Below are 12,750 nucleotides of genomic sequence, written 5' to 3' on the forward strand. Positions count from 1 at the left end.
GTGAAACACCCAGCAGACGATTTTAACAGTCAGGCAGCTGACGAGGCGGGAAGGAAGCATCGCCCACCATCAGGGAGCCAGGCTCCTGTCCCCATGGCACCCTGACCTCACCTGCTGGGCATGGTACCCAGCCCCACTCTGCCTGGGGGGAGCACCTGTCACCCCTTTTTCTGAAATTGCAAGTGAGGGAGCTGGCTAGACCAGGACTGTCACACTGCCCGTTAGGGCCTGAGGTGCCTCTGGGGGTCGGGGCCGGGGAGAAGCCCTCCCGAGCCAGGCAGCTGCCCTGTCCCCTCACTCCTGACCAAGCACCCACTCCCAGGAGGCTGAGTCCACACGTCAGACCCCTGCAGGGCGTCAGGTAGGATGCGGTCCCAGGTGAGGATGTGGAGCTGGCAGATCTGAGCACAGGCCGCCTCCTCGCGCCTCCTCCTGCCTCCGATTCTCTGTGTGGCCCCGAGGAAGTAGTTCAGCCTCTCTGGGTCTCAGTCTCTCCCACTCTATGACTGAGGTCAAAGATGACTTGCCCTGGTCTTAAGGCCCAAACTCAGTGAGAGCAGGTAGCACAGTGTCACATAGCACATGGTGGCAGTGGCCACACAAGGCTCCTGAGGCTGCAGGACACTGGAGGTGGAGGAATGCCCTGGGGGAGACTCAGAAAGGCCGCTCTAGTCTGCTGAGGTCGGATCCAACTGGTGCGTCCTTGATACTGACAGACATGTCGCGATGGAGTCAGAAAAGGCCCCTCATCCATCCTTTGGCCCAGGCACCGGCCCATTAGGCTGGGCGCTCAGATCCCGGGGCCTTGTCAGCAAGCCGAGGAGGACTCGGGCCTGGGTGCGGGCAACTGAGACATCACTGACCACCCCTGAGAATTCTCCTGTGAGCTCCTCCACAGTGGCACCAACCTCCCTGGGACAGTTTTGGGGGTTCCCTTGGTCATCCAGTGTAGCTCTTTCCACTTCCCCTATGCCTGCTCCCACAGACCCAGCAGGCCCCACAGGACACCCACTTACATCTTTTCCTGGTGACCCTTCCCGGCCGGGGGGGCCCGTGGCACCAGGCTCTCCCTAGGTAGGAAGAGCAGAAACAAAATACCTGCTGTTAGAGAGGAAGATGCAGAATGCCAGCTGCCTCGCCAGTGTCTTTGATCGTCAGAGGGGAAAGATCCAGGAGGAGGCCCACAGGGGGCCGCTGGGCTCTGCGGTGCCCCCAAGGCCAGGGCGAGTCCTGGGCCATGTCTGAATGCTGGGCACACCTGCCTGGAATCCTGCCTCCTCGCCTGCTGACCCATTTGATCTCCCATACCTCGAGTTCTCCCCCTTACACAGGGCATGGCAAGGCCTCTGCCCAGAGGACCCTGAGGTTCCTTCCGTTCAGGGCATTTGGAAGGAAGGAAGGAGCTAAAGGCTAAGAAGAGCAGGCATCTGGGGCAGGCTGATGCTCTCCATGGGTGAGCTCCAGATCTGGGACATCGCCCACGTCCTCCTGCTTCAGTTGCACAGCTCATGCACAGCCCGGCCCAGGGGCCACACCTGACTCCAGGCTGATTTGGTCCAATTGGTTGTAAGTCAGTGTCTTCCCCCCAGGAGAAATTTCTAGAAAAACTAGACTAGGAGAGGAATGACACCATCAGCTTCTCAGGTGACAAGGTGTTGCACTGTCCTGCGGGGCCCAGGAGCCCAGTGTCTGGAAGCACCAGCTCACTTCCACTTGGGATGACCTCCGCGGAAAGACATCCACTTACCCGGGGGCCAGGTGCACCAGCATCGCCCGTGTGTCCCTTGAAGCCCTAGAAGAAAGAGAGTGGAGTTATTCCACCAAAGAGCAGGCCGCAGGAGGGAAGGGCAGGCACCCGGTGAGACGGTCCAGCGGGTCCTGACTCCCCTCACTCTTGACCAGCTGTGAGGTGCGGGCCCTGCTCTGGGCTGGGCCGGGCCTTGGCCTCGATGCCTGCTGGCTGTGACGAGGCCCTTTCCCGGCTCAGTCACAGCACAGGCCGGGCTGCAGAGGCTGGTCCCACAAATGCTCGGTGTGGGGCATCAGCCCAGGTCATCCCTCTTCCTCATTTCCCTGACCTCACACCACTTGGCTGGGACCCCTCTGCCTGGCTCCTAGGCGAGGCAGGGGACAAAGGGGCAGGGGCCTGGCCAGGCGGGCGGCTTCAGGTCCCTGAGAAGCCCTGAGCTGCATGGTTGCCTTCCACGGCTCCGTCTGAGCCCAGGGCGGACTCCAGCCCTGCTGGGTCATGGTGAGCATGAGATGAGATGTGGTGACCTCACACAGGCCTGTCGCCTGAGGAGCTGCTGGGAAGTCTCAGTGACCAGTGGGAAAGAGGAGAGGAGGAAGAATAAGTCATCTCAGGTTTAATTCCAGACTCATCCACTGTAACTTCAGAGAAGCCAGCTAACCCGGGGGCGCCCTAGCATCTAGCACCGCAGTGAGGGCAGTGACGAGGCCCCTGGCTGGCATTGCAGGACTGATTCATCTGCAGAGAGGGCTCCATGTGCTACCAGTGTGATGGCTCAGGGTGACGTGGAATCAGGTCTGGAATTTAGCCACGGCCCCCACTTTCTAGCTGTAAATCCTAGTTCCTGCTTCCCTCCCCTGTGACTCAGTTTCCACATCTGTAAAATGAGGATAGCACCTACTTCTGCAGAGCTGCTGAAAGGATTGAGCTCTTCACTGCTCAGAACTGGCCAGGCCGCTTTCCCTAGGGAAGGACAAGGATTGCCTGGGTCCCAGCATTTCCTCAGACACCAGAATCCCAAACCCAGCGATCTCAGAGGCAGGGGCCCCGCGGTGCTCTCCTCCCACATAATGGTGGACAGAAGCACCAACTGAGGGACACACACAACGTGCAAGACACTGGGTGGGCATTTTACATATTTATTCCTCTCCTTTAGTGTTCACGACCACCCTACACAGTGGGAGCTCTTCTGACCCCCAATTCATAGAAGAAGAAACAGAGGTTCAGAGAGAGGCCCTGACCAAGGTCACAAAGTTAGTAAATGTAAAAGTGAAAGCTGAACCCAGGTTTGCCTACTTCAAAGCTCGTTTAATTCTTTACTGCTTTGCTCTGACTCACGCCACACCAGCCAGAGGAGGCGGGTCTCCTTTCCCTTGCCTGGGTCTCTACCCTCTGCCCTGTCCTGGGGTGGGATTCCTCACAACTCTCAGTCCACAGATGGGTCTTGTCCCAACACAGGTCCCAGCAAATGGGCCTCCGTGGCTGAAAGGAAGCCCACCACACCCAATGAGCCAGGAACCACCTTAACAAAAATCACTACTTCTGGGATTTCACCCCCCGCACAAGGTGCTGATCTCCAATCGTGGGTTTCTTCCCCTGGTGTAATCAGGTGGAAAGCAGAGATTTCACAAAAAGGAAATGGGTTCTGCGTTTATTTCCTCCATATTGATTGCAAGTCAGGTGAGTTATTAATTTTTTTTTTTTTTGACAGAGAAGCACATTAAGGAAAGGGAACTGGCATTTTGATCTCCTCCTTCTGGCCAGATAATTGGATTTTAGAATTTTCATTAAAAATTGTATTTTTTTCCAAAAACAATTTTAAGGAATTGTGTAAACAATTTTAAAATTATAAAGGAGTAAAGTATTTAACAAAGAAACAAACAAATCCCTCAACAACCCCAAAATATATAGATTGAGTTCATTTTAATAGAAAAATATGTGTGCATGTTAATATCTATAATAGCTTAACACCTAGACAGCAATTTGAATATATAAATGTCAGATTCATGCATATAAAAAAAAGACCAGGAAAAATATACTAGAATGTTAACAGAGCTTTACCTCTCTGTGCTGTGGAATTATAAGTAGCTCTGTTTTCTCCTCTGTTACATCATGTTATTGTTTCTCTAATGGTGACCATCATCATTGTCTTTGTTTTGCAGTGAGAATGGGGTACTTTTATAATCGGTAAAAAACAACCAAACAAAAACACCTTTAGCTATGGAAATGTTCAAAACAAAAATTAGGACTCATCTGTAGGTTCTAACCTCCAGAGAAATGACAGCAAATATAAGGACGAAGGAAGCAGGACAACGCGTGGCCGATGCTGCGCTTTGGAAGTCACCTGGGTGGCCTCGGCACGAGCGGAACCCGTCTCGGCGGAGCCCCGGGCCCAGCAGCCACGGGGCCTCTCCCGCCGCTTCCGAGCCGCGCGGCGGGGCCTTCATTCTACTACGGACAGCGTGCACGCGCACACTCACACTCACACACGCTCATACACCCTCATACACTCACACTCACACACACACACAGCACTTACGGGGGGGCCGCGGGCACCCTCTGGTCCTGGCAGACCCGGCTCTCCTGCTTTGCCCTGAGAGGAAGAGGAAGAAGATGTGAGAACAGCATTTGAGGGACCCTCCGACTCCCGCCTGCCCGGGCCTCCTGCCCGACACCCCGCAAGCCCGTCACCGGCTCCCGGCCCACCCTTGCCCCGGCCCTGGGTCCATTTTCACCCCTTCAGATCGCCTCCCCGCACCCATCCCTGCTACATCCCGGGCTCCTGGGCCGGCGCCGGTTCCGCAGGGGTCGCCTCTACAGTGATTCCTCCTCGGCCCCTTCGCGTTCCCCGGGGTGCCCTGGTCTGGTTGAGAAGTTACGTAGATATTCTCCTTATAAGTGACTTTATACCTGCCCACAAAACCACTTTCCACTTCGAGGCTCTATCAACTACTGCATTTTACAAACGGGGACACTGAGGCTCAAAGGACTTCACTGAGTTAATAAATGGCAAAGCCAGCTGAATCCCAGCCGGGTGCCGCACCCAAAAGGCTGCTCTTCTCACCCCAGCAGCTGTGCCTCCGGGCGGGGCCTGTAACTACTCATCCTCTCCCCAGACCCCTTCTCTTACTATAAAGACGTCATGGAGACACCTCTGCTATCTGACAATCTCGGCTCTAGCAGCTCAGTACTGCCCCGGGTAGAACCAAGCCATGAATAAAAGCCAGTGAGCAAGGAGTGCTGACGTCCAGCAAAAGTGGTCAGAGGGGTTGGGGTGCGTAGGAGCAGGGAGAGAGGGGGAAAGGCCCCTCTGACTGGCAGCTGCGCAGGGGGTGGCCCTCCTTCCTTGTAACTGGAGGGCATGTCCATTTTCCCGGATTGCCCCTTGTTTGCACAGCTTATAAACCCGAGGGTCAGGTGGGATCCCTTAGTGAGCAGAGGAGAGGGAAAGGAGCATCCTTGAATTCAGAGAAAGTTGCCGAGAGGAGGGTGGGGTACAAAACTCTGATTTCCAGGTGGGTCGGCTGGTTGGTTTCTTCTGTCCCAGCTTGTCCAAGTCTAGCTGTGAGATCTTGGGGTGTCCTTTCCCTTCCTGGGTCTGTCTCTCAGTGGTACATTCAGGACCATCCCCCTCATAGGTCTCTGTGATGGAGGCAACGGGGGCCTAGCCTGGAGTACAAATGTGCCTTCCCAGCCTCCTGCCCTTTCCACTCAGCATCACCTCCTGGGAGTGTAACTACTCTTATTTTGCTTTTGGAGTCTCCCAGAGTTTCCTAAATACTAGAAAAATATACGTAGATCCATTTTCATACTAAATAGAGCTGGCTATATACACAAGATACATTACTTAACATGTCTTGGAGAAGTCCCATGTTGGTGTCGAGGACGTTTCTCCTAACAGCTGCATGGAATCTGCTGGGTGAACACCATCGTTAACCCATCTCTCACTGCTGGGCATTCGGAGAACCCAGGTCTCTAAGCTCCAGATGCCACCCTCTGTCTTCCCTCGATACTGAGGCTGTGACAGGGACTAGTGATGACGAAGGGCTGCTAGAAGAACCACTGTCACTGGGGAGCCCTGACCCACAGAAGAGAAATCCACCAGCCTGAGGAAGGACAGCAGTAAGTCCCTGCATTTGCCCAGCCAACAGGTCCTGAGGCCACAGAAACTCGGCCCTTCTCCCTGTGTGCCTGGAACGGATGACATCCACGACGGAGGAGGCACACAAAGGACAATGAAGAAAGGGCAAACTCACATCCCGGGCCCAGTAGGTGAAGCTCGGGTTTCTGGTGGGTAACAGGCTTTTCAAATACCAGATTTCTACTCCAGCCAGTGCTCACCTGCCTCAGTGTCTCCTCCCACACCATTAGGATGAGGCTGCCTTGGGCAGTTAAAAAGTATAGAAAACGGTAGGAGCCAGGGCACGGGTTCTGATTCTGCCACCAGCCACCATGTGACTCTGGGCCCATCACGTCCTGTCCCTGGGACTCAGTTCTCAGCTATAAAATGGGAGCAGCAGTGTTTACCTGGCAGGCTTGTCAGGAGAAGGGACAGAAGTAAGCATAGAAAACACCTCTGGTTGTGCCCAGTTCAGAGCAGCCCCTGGGCACACAGCCGCTGGTACTGAGAAAGCACTAACCTGGCCTGTAAAGTGAGTGATAAGAATTCAGTCCCTTACCGGCTCTCCGGGGACACCAGGCTTCCCATCTCTGCCCTCTTTGCCTTCTGCTCCCTGCAAGACAAACTCAAATTGGTTATCTGTCTGAAGATCCGCGGGGAGGGGAGGACACTCGCAGCTCCATCCACAGGCAGCAGGAAGGAAGCGTTTCGACCAGCAGAACTGGTTCGTTTTCCTGGTTTTTCCCCAACACCAAGATTCTGGCTTGGATGTCTGATCCGCAGTGTCTGGCACATAATAAAAAAGCAAGAAACCGTTTCCTTGTTATTGCTGTTAACCTAAAGAAGAGCCTCCAGGACACAAAGCCAAATGAGAGATGATGGGGCCTCATATCTGGGCCCTGCGCTGACCACGGCTGTGAGGAGGGAAGATGCCAGTACTGAAGAAGACAATGAGGACACTGAGTGACATACAGCACTTAGCACAGCTCCTGGAGCACACAAGGGGCTGGGAAAGAGCAAAGACATCAATAGCTCACTAGGGGTGATGAGAGGGCTTTCTGGGCAGACAGATACACATGTGCAAAGGCCCTGAGGCCAGGAGAGGAGAAGATGCAGAGTGTCCTGGGCCCCAGAAGGAAGCCAGCATGGCTGGATCAAAAGAATGCACTGTGGAGGGCAGAGGTGGGGGCTGTGGCCAGTGGAGGCCCAGAAGCACGCACAGGCCAGACAGGGGCCACACACAAGGATTCACTCTTAGCAGAGAAGGCAGCTCCGGGCCTCTCTGGACCAGCTTCATTGCTATCACAGTGGAGAGCTCCACCCTGTTGAGAAGGATGTTGGGTTAAAAAGTGCAGAACAGCATTTGTGGAAAGTAATTATGCAGTTTGTGTCAAGAACCTCAGGCATGTCTAAACTCTGACAGTCACTCTTCTTTTAGGGACCATCATATGGAAGTCAGAAAAGTGCTGTGCATGCGAACTAGTCTACTGTAGATTTAAAAAATAATTATAAGATTCATGAGGCAACAGAGAAATGAAAGGATATATTATGGGGCATTTATTAGATAGAGTATAAGTAAAATTTATAAACATTTAATAGCCATGTGGAAAATAGAAAATGTCTATATTATCACACTAATTAATTACCTCAATTCTGTATGCATATATATGGGCATGTTTTGATTGTTTTAACTTTATGGGTAGATATAGACACTGTTAATATGCATGTATACATATGTATACATGCATACACATATATATCTAGAGAGATGAAAATACTATTCAAATAAGTAAATGACAACAAATACATACATAAAAGAATGATACTGAGAGAGACCCCCTGGAAAATTTAATTTAATTGAGTAGTTATTTTCTTCTCATATTCTGTAATATGCAAAACTCCCCTCGTGACCAGGTCTTGCTTTAACAATGATGAGATACATTTTTGTTTGCATATTTATGTAGGAGAGAAATTAGATTTTTTAAATGTCACTTACTGGGATTCCGGGTAACCCTGATGGGCCTTCGGGGCCAGGGGGACCTTCTTTTCCCTAAAAGATCCAAGACATAAAAACACCATTAATTCTGTCAACAATAAATAAAAATATTTATTTATTAATAAAAACACCATCAAATCTCTCGGGTTGGCTTTTCTGCAAGTAGATGTCACACAGAACTGCCTTCGAGGGTTGGAGGCGTCTTTGGTGAGAAACAGTGGGTGCTCCCGCACCCACCCCCTGCCTTTCCAGGCATCGCTGCCCCCAGGGCAGGGAGGTGCCCTGGGTGGAGCATAAGGATACAGGTTGGTGTGTTAACCTGGGCTAATTCTGGCCACGTTACCTGGACTCGAGAGGAATTAGAGGTTGAAAGCCTGGTGAAAAAAACAATATTGCGGCTTCAGAGTTCACAGACCTGGGTCCAGACCAGACTCTGTACTTTTTCCCCAAACTCCTTGAGACTCGGGTCCCTGCCACACAGCACCGACCAGGGCACCTGGGGCTGCTACGTGTACAGGACCCACAGCAGGCGAGGAGCTGACCGGGGGCATAGACAGATGGCCTCATTAGTGCTGTCCTCTGGTCCGGAGGCTCCCAAACGTCTTACCACCCACTGTCACTGTGGGTATCTTTCCCCATGTAATAGGCCTCACATTCCCAAAGACTGTGTTCACCCAGTGGCATTAATTCTCCATTTCTCATTTTATTCACCAAAGGCACATGTTACTGCCAGTGGAGCTTCCTAAATCTGGGGAGGCGCCCAGCCACCTGGGAGCATCCTACACCCCGTGTCTCTGCGGTGAGTGCGGAGAGCTCCTGACAGTTGTACAGCCCCTGCCAGGGTTCCTTTGTGGTCAGGTACCCAGGCGGGACGTCACCGTCCCATCCGCATGCTGCACAACACCATGTACTCTTTTGGGTTGTGATTTTAGCATCTTGGAAGAAAAGCAAAAATACTAAATATTTGTTTCAGATTTATACAGATTTTTGTATATTGTGATATAAAAAAATCAAATCAGAGGACCCAAAACACTTATTTTATTAAGTACTACTTAAACTCAACTGAAATTCAAGAACTGAGTCTTGCTCTATACCTGAAGGAGAGGAAAGGCATCAGTGATGCAGCATTAAGACATGGGGGGTTTTTTAGAGGCCCTTGGGAACCTATGAAGAATGGACGTTTTAGGTTTGCCGTTGGTTTGTTAGAATCTCTGCTCAAGAGGATTTACAGGCTCCATGCTCGTGTTGAGAGGTTAGGGACTGTCCAGAAACAATGCCGCTTAGACCAACGCAAAATGATAGGGCCAGTGGAGCGAAGCCATTCGCCCTCCTGCATCACATCACCTGCAAACGCACTAGCAAGTGGGTCATTTTTGTCACTTGGGAAGAATATTTAATCATAACTAGGGATTTTGAAACATTGATAATGGAGGTTCCCAGATTCTCAAACCATTTCTTAAAAAGCAACAAATAGTAGCTGGGAGGGCTTCTTTTTACAACAATGACAAAGGGCTCCACGGGACCCAAATCAAAGTTAAGCCTTCATTTTATGTTAAAAAAGGATTGGCAAATGGTTGATATGATTTAACTCTGAATACACTGGAAATGTTTTAGGTTTGTATTTCTTTTAACTACACCCCATTTTACTTTTTTTATTGCTAATTTTGAACTACCAACATTCATTGTTTGCTCTAAGAAAAGTCAAATCCTTTCTGGTTTGATGTTCATGGTGACATACCAGGACCACGGACAGCGCCCAACAACTACGTAACTTGCCACAGGGACAGGTGACAGGATAAATGTCTGATGCAATGTGGTTTCATTCCTCGGAGTGACATGACTTACATCTGGTTCCACATATTAGTCAACTTGGGCAAGTGTCCATTAGTTTGTGCTGAAGAAATCGTTAGCTGCCTGAGGTTAACAGGAAGCTGCCCGCAGTGTGTTTTATATTTTATCCATCCTGGGCCTTGGAGGTGGGCTGCTTCCAAAGGGCTGGCCAGATGCTGGTCATGGCCAGGACCACGGTAACTGCTGCTGTTCGGTCACCAGCCTCCACCCTGGCCGCCCCAGACTCTGGGTCAGTGTGGAGTAGACAGACCGTGATTTGACTTAGAACTCCCAACCTGGATAGGAACTTTCTGTACAACCTTGGACGAGTGACCTAACCCCTTCTGGTTCTTTCTCCTACTCTAAGGAGAAAGTCGTCCTAAGTGATCCCCAACATGCTCTTGGCACCAGAGTCCAGAGACGCCAGGACCTAGACCTGCCTCTGGACAGACTCAGACTATGGCACTGAGGTTCCCGAGACTGGGGTTTGTACCTGGTGCTGACCTTGCCTTGCCTTGTTGGGTGACCCTTGCCTTGCTGGGTGACCCTGAACTGGTAGTTTTGCTTCTCTGATCCTCTCTTATTTATAAACTGGACATCACGATTCAGGACCTTCCTAGGCACACAGAAGTCATATGAGATCAGGGACATTCATTCTCTGTATGGTCCTGTAAGTAAGTATGTATTATGTATGCAGTGGCCACTATCCCAATGCCTGCTACTGGAGCTCCCCCTTTGCTCACAATATTGAAACCAAGAGAGCTTCTGGAAGCCTTAGGCAATGAATATAATTATGGTTTTTGAGATACGTGGCTTGGGTTCAAGGCCAGCCACACCAGTTGTGGCTTCAAGACCTTGACTCGTGTCTTCCCCTTTGTTAACTACACTCTGCTTTTTGAACAGTTGGGTAACAGCGGCTACCTCCTACCTGGCATGCTTCCTGGTGCATAACCAAAGGCTCAGGATGGGTTAGCTCCAAGCCTTCCCACTCCCCTGGGCCTGCTCAGATAGAAACAAATCGAGAGGGAATAGAGGGATGGGCTAAACCTCGACCTGTTTGTGTTGGTTGTAAACTGAATTCTGGTATCACAGTTGTCCAGGTAATTTCACCCAAGCCTTTGTTTTCTAAGCGAGGTAACTGGGGCTCCAATAGAAAGTGGTCCCTCCTGTGGTTGGCTAGCAGTGGCTAGACCCGGGGATGTGTAAGCCCCAGGAGGCAGGGGGACCAGGGCAGGGCAAGCATGTGGCTTCTGGGAAAGCCAGACACAGGCTGAAGGCAGGCCCTGTCCACTGAGGAACTTACCGGGGGCCCTTGGATTCCTGGTGGTCCCACAGCTCCTGCAACTCCAGCTGCTCCCTGAGGACAATCAAGCAGAGAATGAGTGTGGTGTGCATCTGACGAGAGATTGTGAGCACTTCTTTGTGCACAAGGCAACGCCTGATCTCGCATCCTGTGCCCCTGCCCAGCTGCCTGACCCAGACGTATTTCCAAGGTGCCTCTGCCTTCCTTATCCGCTGGGCTCATCTCTGGGACACAAAGGCATTGGGGAGACGGCAGCCACGTTTCAGGATGGGCCAGAGCATTCACCAGCCAGCCAGCCCTAAGACAACAGAGAGCAGTCCCGCTTCACAGGGGACATTTTCAGCTCCTATCAGGGACACTTCAGGACAGAAGGCAAGAAATGAGCAATGGGATTTGTCTTCCAGGGAGGCAAGGAAGAATTGCTTGTGTCAACTCAGGCTGAAGAGATGCAGAGACGGATAACTGGGAGAGAAGCTGGACACAGGTAAGTGGTGCGAAGTGAGCCGACGCGCCTCTGCCTCGGGGCCCCTGCAATGCTGTCCCTTCTGCCTGCAATCCAGTCCCCACATGGCAGAGGCCACCCTGCCCCCTCTGCGCCTCGCTTCAGGTAGCAGCTTCTCAGTGAGGCTCTGTCCCCCTAGATTCAAAATGGCAAGTCTCTGCCTCCTCCCAATGCCTTTTTCTGTTTTTCACATTTGTCCACAGCCTTTGCCACTACCTGACATCCTAGTGTTTATTGATTTATTTATTGGAAACTAAAGCTGGGTCTCGGAGATAGTGGATAGGAGATATTTCTTGAATACATAAATGGTTTAGGAGCTGGGTAGGCTGGGGGATAAAGGCAGAGACTCTGCAGACTGATTAACACATTCCTTCTTCCTAGCTTTGGTCTAGCGGTACAAGGGCTCTAAGCTTTGGTTCCGCACCAGTGGGAGGGGAGAAGTGACACTGCCCACAGCACCAGGGGGGCCGGCAAGGGGCCAGGCTACGACTGCTTAGCACAGAGCAGAGGGCATTGTTAGGAGCACCCCCTAGAGCCAGAGCCCCTGGGTCCATGTCCTGCTTCTCCAGTGATGAGTTGTTTAGTCTTAGCAACTTATTTTACTCCTCTGTATCTCAGGTCCTTTGTAAAAAGGAGGGAAAAATGCCACACATTTCACTTGAGTCGTTGAGAATAAAGTTAATACATGGGAAGCCCTAGCCAGCACCGGGCACGGACTCAGAGCTCTCCATTCAAGGTTCCCATGAGTACTGATGCCAGTGGTCTTCTGTGTGTCTACCCGCTGCCCAAGACAAGGATCACTGCAAATAATAAATATGGGACAGCAAATGACCCAGTTCTCAGTGCATTACATACCTTCCCGGCAGTCTTTGCTCACTGTCTTACATACATGCATCAAGTGCCAATGCTGTGCCAGGTGCTGGGAAAGCTTTAGGGACACATAAATGGCCACACATGGTCTGGGGCCTTGGGGGAATGGATGTGGCTGTGGAAAATATGTCTAATGCTCTATGTTATGTGATTTCATTTATAAATAGTACATTGAAAACAACCTGATTTATTCTAAGAGTTAACACACTGTTAGAATTCTGGTCAATTAGAAGTTGTCAAGAGCAAGGCAGAGCAAGCTTAATTTCACACATTTCAATTTCGGATCCAAACTGAGCCTTTTTCACTACTTACGAGGACAGAGGGAACCTATTCGAAGCAGGTTCCCTGGAGTGTCCTTCACCCATTTCCAGGGGCCCTC

The 12,750-nt window shown here is 51.3% G+C and overlaps 1 protein-coding gene across 1 annotated transcript in view; it reads right to left on the reverse strand.

Moving 5' to 3' along the window:
- The window catches only part of COL22A1 (collagen type XXII alpha 1 chain), a 195,917-nt gene that overhangs the window by 20,966 nt on the left and 162,201 nt on the right, over positions 1-12,750 (reverse strand). The window contains exons 49-54 of the mRNA XM_087825208.1: positions 11,000-11,053; positions 7,867-7,920; positions 6,430-6,483; positions 4,290-4,343; positions 1,748-1,792; positions 1,017-1,070 (exon numbers count right to left, since the gene is read on the reverse strand). Of these exons, the coding sequence (XP_087681334.1) occupies positions 1,017-1,070; positions 1,748-1,792; positions 4,290-4,343; positions 6,430-6,483; positions 7,867-7,920; positions 11,000-11,053 (315 nt within the window). The remainder of the gene's footprint in view (positions 1-1,016; positions 1,071-1,747; positions 1,793-4,289; positions 4,344-6,429; positions 6,484-7,866; positions 7,921-10,999; positions 11,054-12,750) is intronic.

Source organism: Miniopterus natalensis, chromosome 16 (assembly GCF_054644295.1).
Source record: "Miniopterus natalensis isolate mMinNat1 chromosome 16, mMinNat1.hap1, whole genome shotgun sequence".
NCBI classification, from domain to species: Eukaryota; Metazoa; Chordata; class Mammalia; order Chiroptera; family Miniopteridae; genus Miniopterus; species Miniopterus natalensis.